This window comes from Hyperolius riggenbachi, chromosome 1 (genome assembly GCF_040937935.1).
Source record: "Hyperolius riggenbachi isolate aHypRig1 chromosome 1, aHypRig1.pri, whole genome shotgun sequence".
NCBI lineage: Eukaryota > Metazoa > Chordata > Amphibia > Anura > Hyperoliidae > Hyperolius > Hyperolius riggenbachi.
In genome coordinates, this window is record NC_090646.1 from 445,636,774 (window position 1) to 445,655,004 (window position 18,231).

Here is an 18,231-nt window from a genome sequence, read left to right on the forward strand (position 1 = left end):
CTCTCCACGGAACTTGAAACGTCTGTGTTTAACCCTTCCAATGCTGGTCTAGTAAAAAAAAATGCTTTTTGCATATAATATGCTGTAAATAATGTTTTAGAGCAAAGTTGAAATGCAGGGTTATATTCCGCTTTAAGATTTTAGTTAATTAATTTTCATAACCGTTTTTTTCTTGTAACTTGCCAAAATGTGTCAAGCAAGTGTCTAGTATCCAGTGCAGGAGAGTATTAATGTGTATGCATGTCAATACTGTTCACAGCATGTTTTGTATGGACGTCAATACCGCTAGGGAGGGTAATGCACCCCTGCGCTCATTCTCCTAAAAGGGAAGCAGAACTCTAGGACCTTCCATTAAGAGGGTATCCAGATTCCACTATAAGTTCCCCATACTACTACTGCCCTGTGGGCAGTGAAAGTAAGGATGGACTCCTTTTTCTTGACACTGCATAAAAGTGCTTTGGTAAGGGTTTCTGTTGCAGAGATCCCCTAATGTCATCCATGTGGTCTGTTATTGCATAAGTTGAAGATTCCTACCCTTGTGGCCTTAGCATTTTCAGAGAATACCAGTCTGCATAAGGGATTAGAAGTTAAAAACATAGCTTTGAAAGAGGTACCCTTTTTTGATAAAGATAAAAAATAAAGATTATTTAAACATATTTATGACTCCTTCCAGAGATGAGCAAAACATCTTTTACCTAGGCAGTACAGGTGAAAAATCTTTTACCTCGTTTCATCTGCCCTCAGTTTTTTACAATAAAGAATGCTTTTCAAATCTAAAACACAAAATAAATCAAAAAAGAAAAACAGAACGAACATTAATTACTCACATGTGATTTTGTTTGAGGTAACTTGTTACGATTAAATCCTGTGAAAAAACATTTGCATTTGTTGGTTTGTTGGTAGCCCTTAATATTAATGATAGTTAAAACTGAAAAAGGTCCTAGCTCTTTTGCAGACTCTGTGAGATGGCTTTTTCACTTTGACTACATACCTGTCCATATCTTGGCGCATGATCTCTTGAAAGGTAGACCTCCTCAGAGACAAATTACAAGATGTCTTCTTGATTCTCTTCCTCGTGGTTTCTTCTTTTTTTTTTACTTGGGGTTTCTTCTTCCTTAATATCATACCACTGCTAACATCTGCTCCTCAAACCTTATGTTGGGAATACATGATGAGATTTTTCAGTTGATTTACTGTCCGATCTTATTTTCGATCGATTTTCCGCTCCGCTCAATTTTTATCTTTTCTTATCAATTTCCATTCACTTCTATGAGAAATCGATCAGAAAAACGATCGAAAACAGGATCGAGCATGTCGGAAACCATCTATGCTGCCATTGAGATGTAACTATTGACATTGAGCTGCGAGGTACCTGAAGAGGAAAGCAGCATGTCAGCCATTGGGCAGCTGATGGCGAGGACTGCCCGGACTTGTGTCCTGTGCAACATGACGAGATTGTTCATTCACAAACAGAAGGGGAAGAAATGATCGCGCAAGTCCTGAAGGCCAAGTTCCCCAAAGCTTCTTCTGTACAAGTTGCTGACATTTCAGGAGGCTGTGGGTCAATGTATGAAATCCATGTTGAATCTGAAGAGTTCAAACAGAAGTGCACAGTACAACAGCATCAGATGATCAATGAAGCCTTACAGGAGGAGATCAAGTCAATGCATGGGCTGAGGATATTCACCTCTGTCCCAAAACACTGAAGAGTTCTACTTCAAATGCAAGAAACTTTATGTAACATTTGCTAAACGATTGTGACAGAATGATAGTGACAAGTGCTGGCCTTTTTCACTCTTGCACATGGCTGTAGCATTACTAAATGGCTAATACCACAGCAGAATCCTGACAGAATCCTGAGTGTGACCAGAGGGATAATCTAGAAGCCTATTTATATGAAGAGCCTGCAATATGCACATCACACTTTACTAAATGAATGAAATGAATAGTGTATTCAATTGGATGTGACTTGGAGATTAAGAATACAAAAAAAAAAAGAAAAAGCTGCCATTCAAATTTATGTTCATTGTTGCCTCTTCCTATCCTTCAATTGGCAGGCTTTCCAATTGTTTGTAATATGCCCTGTTTTCTTATCTCTCCAAACTACCTCCATCTGTATATTTCTTAAGACATGTACACACGTCGGATTTTCGCAAAATGACCCATTGTTTGGACGTTTGAACATCCGGTCGTTTGGACGTCAAACAACCGGACGTTCAAACGTCCAAACGACGGGTCGTTTGCGAAAATCTGACGTGTTTATGTACCTTTACCTTTTTCAACCTCTAATTTCCCTTGTATGCTAATGAGACCCATATCTAGGCGTCTACTTCTCTAGTGATAAGTAAAAAATTATCCTACCAGAAGCTGGAACTAGCTTGGCGGATCGCTCAAGTCCAGTCTTATCAGCTGAACGACAGACTGCACACACGCCCGATTTGGACGTCCAAACGACGGGTCGTTTGCAAAAATCCGACATGTGTACGAGCCTTTAGTCCAGTGATGGCTAACCTTGGCACTCCAGCTGTGGTGGAACTCCAAGTTCCATGAGGCACTGCAATACTCTGACAGCTCCAGTTTGTTAATGATTACTATTTAAAGCATCTATAAAAGTGATTATTACCAGCACAGGGCCAATAGAGAGCTAATATTGTGCTTGAGCAATGGCCCCTCTGACCCAAGGGCCCCAATGCAGGGGCTACCTCTGCAACCCCTATTGCTATGCCACTGTTGTTCTCCCCACTCACCCTGCCCACTCTGTGACCCTCCTTGTGCATTGCTCTGTCAGTAATCCTCTCCTCCGCATAGCAACAGAATGCATTGCTAGCCTGGAGGTTAGCGGCATGACTGTACAGCCTGAGGCCAGCATTGTTGCCCAAGGGATCGATCGGCTTATCGACTTGTATTAGGAGTGCGGCCGTGTGTGTTATCCGTTTAGCTGTATTTGGAGGATCAAATAAAACAGAGAAGCTTCCCCCTGTATCCAAGGAGGAGGCAGAGAACTTTATGTGCTTAGTTTGCTCTTTCAAATACCTTATTACAAGACAATCTGATAACTTGTCTGCAACAGGAAATGTTATCAATTAGCTTCAGTGAAGTGGAACTCTGTGGAACTTCCAGTACAGTTATGTCAGTCATTTTTGTTTGTTTGTTTTGTTACATCAGTCTATTTGCTTTATGTTGTGTTAGTGTTTTAAAAGAGAGACAAAACAAAACAATTGTATTTGCTTTCTGGACAAATTGTTGAAAAGCACAATAGCAATTCTACAGTCCAATTTACAATGAGAACTAGCATGAGAAATTGTAACCAGTTAAAAAAAAAATTCACTCCTGGATAGTGACCAGTTTTTAAAGGACATCTGAGGTGAAAATAAAATGATGAGATAAACAATAGTATATATTCTCCTCCTCCTAAAAATAATTTTTTTTACGACATCCCACAGTTTTATTTTAAATTTAAATCTACTTTTTTAGTTATTACGGTTTCATTGTCTCTGCTCAGTGACACATTCATTCAAGTATGCCAGAGCTAAAATCTATGAACTAATCAACCTTTTTATCTCTTTCCTGCTCTCAGAAGCCATTTACTGCCAGGAAAAAGTTTTATGGCTGTAATTCCTCATCAGCGAGTGTTATGCTGACCCAATCCCGACCCGGACAGAAACTGTCACTTTCATACCTAATGTTTAACTCTTTCAGGCAAAAAAAAAGAAAAAAAAGGAACGCCGCATAGTTATTTGTGTGCTTGGCACAGTACATACACATGTCTATCTCATTATGTCACGTCACCTCGAATGTCCTTTAAATGATCTCTGAATTCATATTCATAATTAAAATATGGTCATTATTTAGTGCATAAGCACAGTTTTGACCATCTACAAACAGGGATCTATTAAAAGATGGTCTGTACACCTATTGGGCTTGATTCACAAAGCCATGATAACTCTTATCACGGTCGAGCTAGCGTTTTGCGTGCGCGATAACGCGTGCAACGGTTTTCGCGCAATCACAAATTTTCATGCGCAAACACTGCCGATTTGGGGAAAAAAACGCATTTGCGCGCGAAAACCACTATGCGCATTATAGTGCGCAAAACGCTAGTGCGACCATGATAAGAGTAATCATGGCTTTGTGAATCAAACCCATTGTGCGGCTAGTTTTAGAGCCACTTGACTGTTGTACATTTTGACAATGCAAATGCAAATTCATTAACTAAAATGAATGATAAGGGCAAGCCAAGTCAGAAAATACATATTTTGATTAGTATGGAAAGAGATTAGGTTTTTTTTTTTATTGCTGTGTGCCCCATTTGGGATAATCAGCCTTACTTCCTATCCTAATGGTGCCCATACATGGTACCATTTCTTCATTTTTTTTCAATTAGATAATTAAGTTTGATTATTCCATTAGATTGAATATAAAGATTTTTCCAACAAGTCCGATTGGATTTTTATTGAAAAAAAAAAACAGGATAATCTTGTTTTTCTTGATCGAAAAAAAAAAAGATTATTTTCAATTTTCATTTAATTCGACCGTTTTAGTTGAATAAATGGGAAAATCGAACGTTTTAATTGTACCATGTATGGGCACCATTACAGAGAGTTGATGGCCCTTCAGGGTCCTTTTATACATGGTGCTGTGCAATATGGAACTTATGCACCGCAGCCGAAAAGTTGCACCGCGCGTTATAGCCATGGTGTGACCCAAGAAAATAAATAACATGGCACTTCTGGTGCACTTCCAGTATTAACACTGAAGTTTCATGGTGGCGCACTGCAGCTTCTGCTTTACCTGGAGCACCTCCATCGCATTGCAGGCAGTGTGTTATGTTCCATTGACTGTAATGGCCATTGCAACAAGCTGCGGTAGAACAGAGTATGGCGAAGTAACGTGGTAAGTGTAAACGTGCCCTTACCATAAGGCACTATAGGCACGTGCCTACAGGCGCCTGATGATGGAAAGGCGGCACACTCCCCTTCCCAAGTGCCTCCCTCCCTATCCAGAGTCCTAATGAGAGTGTAATTGAGAGGTTACCCACTCTTCTCTCGGCATTCCGCAGACAAGGGCAGGGCCTCAATTCACTAAGCTTTATCAAACACTTTATCGAACATTTGATAATTTACCTCATGAGTAAAATCTAATTTTGAATTCACTAAGGTGTTATAGATTTATCAAATGTTTTTTTTCAATAAAATGTTCAATAAATCTATAACACCTTAGTGAAATCTAAATTAGATTTTATTCATGAGGTAAATTATCAAACGTTCGATAAAGGGTTTGATAAAGCTTAGTGAATTGAGGCTAAGATCTCCCGTCAATCAGGACTACCTCTAGTTACTTAATATTGAGGGCATTTCTGGCTACCTAATGGTACATACACATGGGGGACAACTGTCCCCCGTTGCATAGAGACAAGAGACCAGGGAGCGACAGCTCCCTGGCAGAGACAGCTATACACACGTCTCGCCAGAAAGGCAGAGATGCGGCGGAAGCTGTCTGTGAAGGGAGCATCCCCCGGCCAGATACTCCATTCACTCTTCTTTGCCTCCTGTCGCTAGTCCGCATACACACGCAGTACGCGTGGTGGACTAGCGACAGTTGCGGCGACAGCTGTTGCTGGCGATTGGCCATGTTAATCGCCTGGCGACAGCTCTGACTGGCGACGGTTCGTGGCGTGCGCCTCATAAACACGGGGGACCTGTCGCCGCAACGTGCGCGTGCCATGTGTTTGTGGCGACAGTTGTGCCCCGTGTGTATGGGCCTTAATACTAAGTGGCAACTGCAGCTACCTATGAGGCGCGATGGAAATAAGGGAGTGACAACTGGGCCAGTCAGCACACTTGCGGTGCAGTTTGTTGGGGGTTTGTAGGTTCGTGGAGGGAGAAGTCTAAGGTGCCCAGACATGTATGCCTATAGGCTCCCGTGAGTCATTTTTTTGCTATTCTGTATTATCTACCTTCCACAAGACCACCAAAGTTCACAAATTGTAGCCTTAAAGGTCTTGGGGTCCACTAGGAATGCAAAGGGAAATACAAAAAGTAAATTCTAACATTTTTCCACACCTTCCAAAGCTAATCTTTATTTACCTCGCTCCCTGCAACATTACTCTTTAAAATATCAAATATCAAATCATTATTTTTTTATTCATTGTGCCAGTGTGACATAATGTGGAGAAGGAGTTCACCAAGTACACACGCCTACTCTTCCCACGTGATATGTTCTTTTCTCAACGCGCTTGCGCGGCCTTCTCTACAGCGTCTCGGGAGCGCGCACCGTGCTCGTCTATCCCGAGCGCGCAGCCGCGGCCTCATCGCTAGTGCATTTCGGTAGCCGCCGTCCGTGTGTCCTCTGTCTGCCATGGGCTTGCCTCTCCGGGATCCTCGCACCGCTGCAGCCTGAGCTCTGGCCGCCATGTTTTGTGTGAAGCCGCAGAGCCGCCGCTGACAAACGCTGGGCCCAAGCCCTGACCCCCCCAGAGGAGCCGTCGCCATGGCCGAGCAGACCTATTCGTGGTGAGAGAGGCCGGTGTTGGAGGGGATTTGTGCTCGGGGTGGTGGGCGGAGAGGCCGCAGAGCTTTGTTAGGGCCCCGGGGAGGGAGGGGAATGTGTGGCGGAGAGATGGGGGTGGTCGGGCTATGCACAGAAGGTCGTTGTGGTGTCGGCTGCGGATTCCGGGGGTGGCTTGTGTGGTGACCCCCGGCGGATGTGGTGGGCCCGTGTGGCGTATTATTGTCGCCGTACAGTGATGGTTGTGCTGGTGATTGTAGCTGCTAGCTGGGTCGGGGCATACGGGTGATGCCTCCTTCCTAGAAAGGGACGCCTTGTTGTATTTGTAAACAAAGGGTGGCCATGAATGGAATGCCCATGTCCCGGTACAGCTCCCGGCCGGGTACCTGCTTCCAGGCTCCACCATTGTGTCCCTGCATAGTATGGGCAGAGAGGACATCATCCATTCACTGCTGCAGCAAGGATGCACAGGCCACAATGCTGCTCTCACTGCAATTCTTTGTTTAGTGAGGAACAGAAATTAACTTTCACGAAAGGCTGATTACTGTTATAAATTAGGACTTATTTGTATATATACTCAGTATGCCTAACCTGTTAACTGTGGTAAGTTGAGCATTTAGCAAAAATATTTTGCTACGTATTTAGTAGCAATAGGGGGGCATCCCTGCGCATTATTTTAGTGCCTAGGAGGTGTTGAATAGTCGGAAGTGTTTTTTTTTTTAATATTTGTTTCTAAGGGTGCTTATAGGCATGCGACTATAGTCGTTTAAAACACTCGTTACCGACGGCATTGCCCGACGATCGTTCGTAAAAAGTGCAGAACGATCATTAAAACGACCGACCAACGAGATATGTCGTTGGTAAAGAACGATCCATTCTGCCAGATCTTTTCCAACGACCGTCGTTCAAAAAGTAATGTCTGTACAACGATCGGTCGTTGATCGATCGTTCTCAAAGCTTTGCACATGCTCAATCAGTTCTTTTTGACACTTGTGGTTGAAATCAGTTTATACATTATGTTGCGCACATAACGCTCGTTCCAAGATCGTTCGTACACGAACGATGTTCAAAGTAGCCTTTTTTCAAACGATCATCGGCCGATACCTCCTTTAACATCGTTCGTCGTTCAGAACGATCGTTATCGTATGTCTGTACGTACCCTAAGAGTGGAGTGATACTAATTGATATTGAACAAGTAAAGGGAACAAACTGCCAGGAAGATTAAAATGTACTAAAAACAGTTTAAAAATGGGAGGCAACGGCGGACTTACGGTACATGCCAATTGAAGACTCAAATTGTCTTGTATCGGGCAATAACTTTATTGTATACTTCAAAAACAGTACAACGTGTTTTGCAGGTATTTCACCTGCCTCCTTGGGCCATAAATGGGAGTAACTTCTGTGCGCTCTCAGCAGATAAGAAATCCTGAAGTGTAACAACAATTGATATTTGGAAACAATATAAACGTTAGATACTTGCATCATTAAAGGGAAGTATCTGGAATCTGGATAGCCCCTTCTCCAGACCACCAATCTGGTGCTGGGTCCGGTTGGTGTGTGTGTTTTTTTGTTTTGTTTTTAATCTTCTGGCTGGAAATGGTGTTTGTAAATGAGCACATCAGCATTGGGCATAGGTGGGTATGGTCTGAATGTGCCTATTAGAAGAAAGCACTTGTGCGTGTGGTTTTTCCTCTTTCATGCACAAGTTCATCCTCTACTGGCACCTGAAGGCCATACGTGCGCATGACCAGTGTGGATGCGCTTATTCTCTGGCCGTGCTCCCGGCCAGAAGCCACCTATTCGACTTGCTAGATCAAATGGGTATAGCGAGTCCCAACACTGTATTGTTTGGCAGAAAAGCATCATGACTCTCCAGAGGCTTCTCACTAATGAAGAAAGTACTTAACTTTTATGCCTCCCCCCAACCCCCGCTTCAGGATTACTTTTAAGCGAACCTTAAGTGGGTCAAGAAAAAGTTACATACGTCTATGTAGAGGGAAGACTGTATAGCATACATTGTCCCCAGTGAAGTTATTAGACCTGCTACCTCTTCGGCCCTACCTTGCACATGTGCAGTGTGGATGCGCCCGTCTTTGAAGATGACTGAAGAGGTATTTGATCACAGAACTTTACTGTAGACTATGAAAAAGACTTGTACTGCTTCTCTGTAAAGGTGAACATAAGGTCTAATGCACACAGACCAGTAGTTGCTTCCCATTCATGATCAAATGCTTGGATTGTTGAACTGGAAGTTCGTCCTTAGACTGGTCCTCATAACTGAACTATAAATCAGTTGTTTAATTGGACATACTGGTAAATATTGCTTCAGTTGTACAGATGTATGCCTGTGTGAACAGTCAATGTATATTGACTGGGCCAGAAGCCTGCTCAGACATACACCATTGTTCAGGTGTGCACAATTGTATACTGTTGCATTTTTGCATGAGTAAAGGTGGCCATACACTGGCCCGATTCCCGGCCGTTTCGACAGCAGATTCGATCCTGGGATCGAATCTGCTGCCAATCGTTCGCGGTAAACGCCGCCGCCGATCCGATTTCCTCCCGAAATCGGATCGGTCCGTCGATCGCGCCGTGCGGGAAATTACCCTCGATCGCCCGCGGTTAAGTGCGCGTCGCTAGCGGCGGCCGATCCGATGAAAAATACATTACCTGATGCGGGCTCCCGGGCGTCTTCTCTGCATCTTCTCAGCGCTGCACCCGCTCCATCCCGGTGCTTCCTGGGTCACTGCAGTGACCCAGGAAGTTCAAATAGAGGGCGCTCTATTTGAACTTCCTGGTCACGGAGTGACACAGGAAGCACCGGGATGGAGCGGGTGCAGCGCTGAGAAGATGCAGAGAAGACGCCCGGGAGCCCGCATCAGGTAATGTATACGGGGGGGGGGACAGGCGGCAGGAGCAGCTGAACAGATTGTGATCGGTTTCAGGCTGAAATCGATTCACAATCTGTTTGCAGTAAAGGCAGCCATACGATCCCTATCTGATCAGATAGGGATCTGTCAGCTGGTCGATCTGATGGCACATCGACCAGTGTATGGCTGCCTTAAAGCTGTGTGCACATGCTAGATGAAACTCTGATAAATACCTTTGTCCCTTGATGCCTTGGCCTGCTATAAGCCTGGAAGATCAACTCAGCTGAGCACTGGCTGAGTGAGTGCATTGTTCTCCTCACTCTCTCCACCCACCACATGACTTCATTTTGTGCACCTTACTTTGTCACCCCCACCCTCCCCCTGCATAGTAGCAGAAAGCATAATTAGCCTGCAGGTTAGCAATGTGTCTATAAGGCCTTGTTCCTGCAATGTCACCCAAGGGTTGACAAGTAAAGATTGCGTAAAAGATTGTCTACAGATCTGCCTGCGTATATCAAGCCCAAAGCCTCATACACACTACTTATGTTGCCTTCAGGGCTCGGGAGTTGAGGGTTCGGCGCAATTTTGGGTACCTGGAGTCAGTCGGTGGTTTCATAGTCTGAGTCGGATGATTTTTGTACCAACTCCACAGCCCTGATTTTTGTACCGATTCCACAGCCCTTGTTGCCTTTAACGTTTTTTGATTGATCATTGTCGATCAAGCAAGCATCATCCTGCTATGTGAGACAAACGCAATGCTTTTGTTGTTCTTTTATTGTTAAATAATGTTGTTGGTCAGTGGTATAAACCTATGCTTGTTCAGCCTAGAACAGTGATGGCAAAACCTTTAGAGGCCAAGTGAACTGTGACACTTTTTTTAAAATACTGAAATTATCCCCACATATGAAATGCAGGAATTACCCCCACTTATGAAATGCAGAAATTACCAATTACTCAAGCGTGCCTCTTTCTCTGCTGTGGTTCCCGGACAGAACTATAAGTTGTCAGGTGCGTACGAGGAAGGGATCAATGCGCAGTGAGGTGGCAGTTGAAAGTATACTCAATTTTCACATGCCTGCCTCTCAGCGCTGTATGAGACTATGGGTTTTCTAAGGGGGGGGGGGGGTAATTTAATAATGAAAAAACAAACCCCAATATAGCAGTGGTGGCAAGCGGTGTGTGTGCGCGCTCACATAGAGGGCTTGGAGTTCCACCTCTGGCACATGTGTCATAGGTTTGCCACCGCTGGCCTAGAACGATCATCTGGGATACGCTTTCTCTACCATGTACGAGGCTTAAGGACTATTTCAAATGGGAGGCTGAAGGGGGTGAATTCACTGTCAGCTGCTCCTGGAAACCGGTGGTGCACTTGGTGGCCAGCTGATGTACTCCCATTGAGGGAATACATATCCTGCATGCATTTTGGTGGCCCCCCAAATAATACTTGTAAGTAACTTGTTTAGTTAAAAAAAAAAAAAAAAAAAAATCAAAACACCAACCTCTGGATGTTTCAGAGGCTTGCCAGATCAGTCTCGATTCCACCACTGCTCTTCCTGTTCACAGCCTTGCTCTTCTTTGTGTGTATGATTGGGTCTGACCCACACACCACACACCACACACACACCACACACACACACACACCACACACACACCACACACACACACACCACACACACACACCACACACACACCACACACACACCACACACACACACCACACACACACCACACACACACCACACACACACCACACACACACCACACACACACCACACACACACCACACACACACACACACACCACACACACCACACACACACCACACACACACACACACACCACACACACACACACACCACACACACACACACACACCACACACACACCACACACACCACACACACACCACACCACACACCACACACACACCACACACCACACCACACCACACACACACCACACACACACCACACACACACCACACACACACCACACACACACCACACACACACCCCACACACACACACCACACACACACACCACACACACACACCACACACACCACACACACCACACACACACCACACACACACCACACACACACCACACACACACCACACACACACCACACACACACCACACACACACCACACACACACCACACACACACCACACACACACCACACACACACACCACACACACACACCACACACACACACCACACACACACACCACACACACACACCACACACACACACCACACACACACCACACACACACCACACACACACCACACACACACCACACACACACCACACACACACCACACACACACCACACACACCACACACACCACACACACACCACACACACACCACACACACACACCACACACACACACCACACACACACACACCACACACACACACACCACACACACACACCACACACACACACCACACACACACACCACACACACACACACCACACACACACACCACACACACACACCACACACACACACCACACACACACACCACACACACACACCACACACACACCACACACACACCACACACACCACACACACCACACACACACACGTCGCTCAATAATGTATCCAAGAAGCTCTTGTCAGATGTGTTTTGAGGCACCTTGTGTGGGAATGGTGGGGCGCAAGAGGATCTGGGAAGTCTTTGAATTATCCAGAGGCTTCCCTCTACGTGGGTGTTTTTTTATTTTATTTTTACCTTTAAATGGTGTGTTGCAATTTTAGTTCTAGTGTAAATATTCATACTTTTATCACAGTAATTGTTTAAATTTCCTCTTTGCCAGATTTTTATTTTGATAGCTCATGCCTGTAATAGCAGTGTCAAATGTATTTCAGGCTATTGACTTTAGTTGTGATACTAGACTGAACAGTATGGAATTGCCGTTCTGTGTGTTTACCCATTAAAAACAGTAGAATTTGTAAAATTTGTTCCAGCCCTTGTGTGTCACAGGGTGTGAGATTTTTATGTGAATGATGAAGCTGTTGTTGTTTTGATGTGATAATGATGTCAAGCTGTAGGTGGACCTTTCTTATTAGCTTAAGTTCAGGTGAATTTCAAGCTCTTAGTCATGTCTTCAAAAAGCAGTGTTAGGTGGATACAGTTTGAAGGGAAGGGTGAGGCAGCTGAGACACTTTTTTTTTTTTTTCTATACATTTTATTTTAATTTCTTTGCCGTGTTGAAAATTTTCTGCATTTGTAAGGTTGCATAGTATTTTAGAGTGCACAGAACTGTTCCTAGAGAAACTACCAATCCAGTATCCTATAACAGTCAAACATGCCAGCTCAAATTAATTGTTTACAAAGATTTAGGCTTGTTAATGTATTATGTGTACATAAAGCAATGCAAAATGGCCAAAGACTTGTGGTGGCACACAATGCAAATGTGAGAATTAAAGGGAATCTGAAGTTATGATATAATACATTGTATGTGTAGTACAGCTAAGCAATAGAACATTAGTAGCAAATATGAGTCTCCTATTGTTTCCAGTACAGGAAGAGTTAAGAAACTTAACTTGTTATCTATGCAAAAAAGCTTCTCTGAGCTCTCTGACTAATTTAGTCAGAGAGCGGTGCTATTTTCTGAAGCACTTCTACATCAAAGAAACAGTGAATGACAACTTCAGATACAATTTGACTACAGGGAAGTTCAAATGGTCATTAGTTTAATGGTCATTAAACTATTAGCTCTGCTTTAAAGGAAAGGTTCAGGGAGAGTGGGCAAAAAATAAAAATCAAACTCCACTTACCTGGGGCTTCCTCCAGCCCGTGGCAGGCAGGAGGTGCCCTCGCCGCCGCTCCGCAGGCTCCCGGTGGTCTCCGGTGGCGCGCCCGACCTGGCCAGGCCGGCTGCCAGGTCGGGCTCTTCTGCGCTCCAAGGCCCGGAACTTCTGCGTCCCACGCCGGCGCTCTGACGTCATCGGACGTCCTCCGGGCTCTACTGCGCATGCGCAGTAGTTCTGCGCATGCGCAGTAGAGCCCGGAGGACGTCCGATGACGTCAGAGCGCCGGCGTGGGACGCAGAAGTTCCGGGCCTTGGAGCGCAGAAGAGCCCGACCTGGCAGCCGGCCTGGCCAGGTCGGGCGCGCCACCGGAGACCACCGGGAGCCTGCGGAGCGGCGGCGAGGGCACCTCCTGCCTGCCACGGGCTGGAGGAAGCCCCAGGTAAGTGGAATTTGATTTTTATTTTTTACCCACCCTCCCTGAACCTTCCCTTTAAAGTTTTTAAAATGGTGTTTGTCAATTGCAAATATTAGAGAATGACACAATGTTTAAAAAAAAAAGCTATATAACTGAAAATAATGACTTTTTTTCTTTGCTACTAATGTTCTATTAATTATCTTTGCTACACATACAATTCATTATATCATACTTTTGACAGTGTTCCCGAAGACAAGCCGCTCCATACTGCGCATGCGTGAATGCACGAGAATGTGAGCTTGCACATGCGTGATAGTACAGTGCAGTCCGTCTTGGGGAGCATGCAGGCTCCCGAAGACTGCTGAAGCCTTCTGCAGCAGCAGCAGAGAGCAGAATACATGACCCATTGGTGGGAGAATGCTGATGGGGAGCAAGTGAGGGGGGGGGGGGGGGGGCGGAGGAGGAATGGGGAAGAGCTCTAAAGGACTCCTTAGGTGTTAGTTTTTATTTATTTTATTTTTTTTCAGACTTTCTTAAACCTCCTTGGCGGTAACCCTGGCCCTGCTCGGCCGATTTGTTTAATTTTTTTTTTTTTTTTTGCTGAACGCAGCTAGCACTTTGCTAGCTGCGTCAGCACACCGATTGCCGCCGCCCCGCGCTCGATCGCCGCTATCCGTCGCGACGTGACCCCCCCCCCCCCCCCCAACCCCGTGCTCTGCCTGGCCAATCAGTGCCAGGCAGCGCTGAGGGGTGGTTCGGGGCTCCCAATGACGTCCCGACGTTGGTGACATCATCTCGCCCCGTCGCCATGCCGACGGGGGAAGCCCTCCAGGAAATCCCGTTCTTTGAACGGGATTTCCTGATCGGAGATCGCCTAAGGCGATCGTAGCGGGCGGGGGGATGCCGCTGAGCAGCGGCTATCATGTAGCGAGCCCTGGGCTCGCTACATGATATGATAAAAAAACCAAAAAACTGCTGCGCTGCCTCCTGGCGGATTTTTTTATACCGCCAGGAGGGTTAAAGGGGAACTGAAGAGAGAGGTTTACGGAGGCTGCCATATTTCCTTTTAATCAATACCAGTTGCCTGGCAGCTCTGCTGGTCTATTTCTCTGCAGTAGTATCTGAATAACACCAGAAACAAGCATGCAGCTAGTCTTGTCAGATCCGACTTTAAAGTCTGAAACACCTGATCTGCTGCATGCTTGTTCAGGGGCTATGGCTAATAGTATTAGAGGCAGAGGATCAGCAGGCCTGCCAGGCAACTGGTATTGCTTAAAAGGAAATCAACATGGCAGCCTCCGTATACCTCTCTTCAGTTCCCCTTTAAAAGTGCAAGAACATAACATTTAAAAGGCATAGCTGTAGCCATTAAAGTATAGCTTTAGCAGGTAAGACTTCTAAGAAAGTAGTTTAATAATCTATGTTGGCAGTATTAATGACATCAGTGTGCTCCGTAGAAATTTTTTACAGCTGGGTGGAATGAAATAGTAGCTGGGTGGCATAAAAAAGTAGAGCTGAGAATGCAGGGTCAGTGCTTCTGTGTGCAACTCTGCTTACAGAAAAGGAGGTGAGCTGATGACAGCAGGGTGCTCACCAGAACTAGTCGGTTGGAGCACCCGGCTAAAAGAGCCTGGGGAGAACACTGGACATGCCCTGTTCTCATTTGGAAACTTGGTATATAAAGTTAGCCATATGTGAGGTAAAAGTACCGTAATACTCTCTAATTAGAAATTGATCAGGGTGTACCAATCGATTTATCCCATTGCACCACTAAGCAAAAATCTGAACTAAACTACCATTATTATTACATGGGTGGGCAGGGTAAGCGGTGAATACAAAGCTATCAGCTGTCACTTGGCAGAGTTGACTCCAGGGCTGTGGAGTTGGAAAAATTTTTGGGTACCTGGAGTTGGTAGTTTAATAAACTGAGTCATTCAGCAATTTAGCCCTGAAAGTCTTTTTGGTTTTGGGGCGTTCTGCTTATGCGTCGTCTGGCAGCATAAGCCCGTCACTGGGAGCGTTATGCACCTGCGCAGTACTATTGAAAATTGATGCGCAGTTTGATAGGAATATTTTTCAGAAAGGAATTGTTTTGTAACATTGGGGCTGAGCTGGCATGTATAGTGAGCTGTTCTGAGGTCCAACGCTTCTTTGTTCACCTTTCTGCCCCTCCCATGCTGCTAATTGTCCTGAGTCGGACATTACTGTGCCTGCGCTGGCATAGTTGTGCGCGACTGAGGGCAGGAGCACTCTGCACGCGCATGCCATAATCGTGATGTCTACTATGCAGAGCGCTCCCGGACACAGTCGTGCGCTGTGAGATGCATGCAGCCTGGCCATTGCAGGTGCAGTGATGCCTGACTTCGGTGACCCAGAACAGGGTGCGGGGGGCAATTGGCAGCATCGGAGGGTCAGAGAAAGGAGAACGGGGGGAGGCGGTGATCCTCAGGACGGCTCACCATACATGACTGCTACCCCCGTTTCACCTATATTTTTCGCCTCTGGTATCCTTTTTTTTTTTAAAGGATATTCTAGGAGAGTATATTGACGGGTGCACGTTTCTGGACCATGCATGAGCAGAACACCCCAAAATGGAAGACTTTCAGGGCCGAACTGCTGGCTCTGACTTTGGAAACCACCAACTCCCAGGTACCCAAAACTTTCTCTAACTCCACAGCCCTGCCAAGTGACAGGGGATAGCTTTGTACTCACCACTTACCCCGTCCACCCATGTAATGTAACGTCTGCGCTGCTCTGTTTCCTCCCCCCCCCCCCCCCCACTCCCATTGCAACAGAATGCGTCGGCAGCCCGTAGTTCCCGATCCCTGTCAGTCAAAATCAATATATACATCTAGAGATGTATGTGCAGAATCGACCAAGACATGGATCTCTCTCTGGTCAAAGTTGATCTGAGATCTTTTGGCTGCCCACACACCTAGTCGATTTCAGCTTGAAACCTCTTGGAAATCTGCCTTGTGGTGCTGCATCCTCTGCCTCTATTGGCCCCCCCCCCCCATGTAAATGTGCCCCCTGTATTTATACTTTACCTGTCTGCTGTCTCCTGCCTTGGTGCCCATCCAGCTTCCGCTATCATATTTGCACCCCACTCGCTGCCAGCGTATAAATTGTGGCCTTTGCGTGGCGTCACACATGAACCACATGCTATAAAGTGGCAATGGGTGGGTCACAAATACTGAATCGGAAGATGGGATGGACACCACAGTGGGCAGGTAAAAGTTAAAAGCAGGGGGCACATTTATATCTGGGGACAGCACAAGGGTTCTGCAGCGTTTGTCGCTTGTTTCGATATTGCACGCAGTTACCGCCGCACACCCAATTGAGCACGTTGGCCAAGATTTCCCTGCAGGTCTGATCGAGACGTGACCAATTTCGGCCTGAAATTTGTTGTCGTCTATCTTGTATGCTTTTGGTGGCAAGTTGCGTGATATAAGGCCATATTTATTGTATGGCCAGCTTTCACATGACACATCCCATAGTTTTAAAACACATAAAAATGAATTTTGTCCCTTCCCAGTGAAAACGATACCCCATATGCCATATTTTATTAGTGGTTGAGCATGTGGCAGACCATTATCCCCAGCCTGCGCGTTTGTGGTGATCGGATGCGTTCGTTAGGGCGACGGTTCGTGGGCCATAGTGCTGTACAGATGCATCGCTAGGCAATGGCAGAGCGATACATCTGTAGAGCATTGGGGCCTCACACTCTTGCCCTAGTAATTTCATCCGATTGCTACAGGTGGCAGTCATTAATAGTGTCTAAACAGGTATAAGTATTGCAGGCGTTAGTAATTGGTTTGTAGGCTAGGCTGGGGTTAAAAATTAACTAGGGATTAAAAAAAGAAACCACTTTTTATTTTATCCGGGCTGTCACTTTTTTTTTTTACTTTTGACTTTTCCCCCTACCCTAACTTTGTTGAATGATTGTTGCTATTTGCAACAATCATTCACAGGACCGTGCATGTGCACGGTCACGTGTATGCACGTGCGCACACGGCGGCTTTTAATGCAGGAATTAGATTATACGTCCTGAAACATACAGCAGCACTAATTAGGACGCAGAATCTATGTCCTGAAATCTTAAAGGATACCCGAGGTGACATGTGACATGAGATAGACATGGGTATGTACAGTGCCTAGCACACACATAACTATGCTGTGTTCCTTTTTTTTTTCTCTGCCTGAAAGTGTTAAATATCAGGTATGTAAGTGACTGACTCAGTCCTCACTCAGACAGGAAGTAACTGCAGTGTGGCCCTTACTGATAAGAAATTCAAACTATAAAACAGTTTCCTAGCAGAAAATGGCTTCTGAGAGCAGGAAAGCGATAAAAAGGGTAAATGGCTAATAGATTTTAGCTCTGGCATATTTCAATGAATGTGTCATTGAAGTGAAGTTTTTAAAGTGTTTAAAAAGTAGATTTAAATATAAAATAAAACTATGGAATATCGTAAGTCATTTTTAGGAGAAGGAAGATAGATGCTATCGTTTATTTTTAGTTTTTTTTGCCTCAGGTGTCCTTTAAGGCTGCTTCCAAACAGGGAAGTTACAGGTGCATGTTAGTGCAGCCTGTAACGCTCCCCCAACGCACAGCAATGTAACACAAGTGGGCTGTTCACACTGCCCACGTTGCGTTACATGTAAC

The 18,231-nt window shown here is 45.4% G+C and overlaps 1 protein-coding gene across 2 annotated transcripts in view; it reads left to right on the forward strand.

The window, feature by feature from the left end:
* Positions 1–6,243: 6,243 nt before the first annotated feature.
* The window catches only part of SPPL3 (signal peptide peptidase like 3), a 97,117-nt gene continuing 85,129 nt past the window's right edge, over positions 6,244–18,231 (forward strand). The window contains exon 1 of one of the 2 annotated variants that reach the window (XM_068238682.1): positions 6,244–6,509. In XM_068238682.1, the coding sequence (XP_068094783.1) occupies positions 6,490–6,509 (20 nt within the window). In that variant the 5' untranslated portion in view covers positions 6,244–6,489. Of the gene's footprint in view, positions 6,513–18,231 lie in introns of both variants that reach the window. The other variant, XM_068238680.1, reaches the window with a different exon arrangement.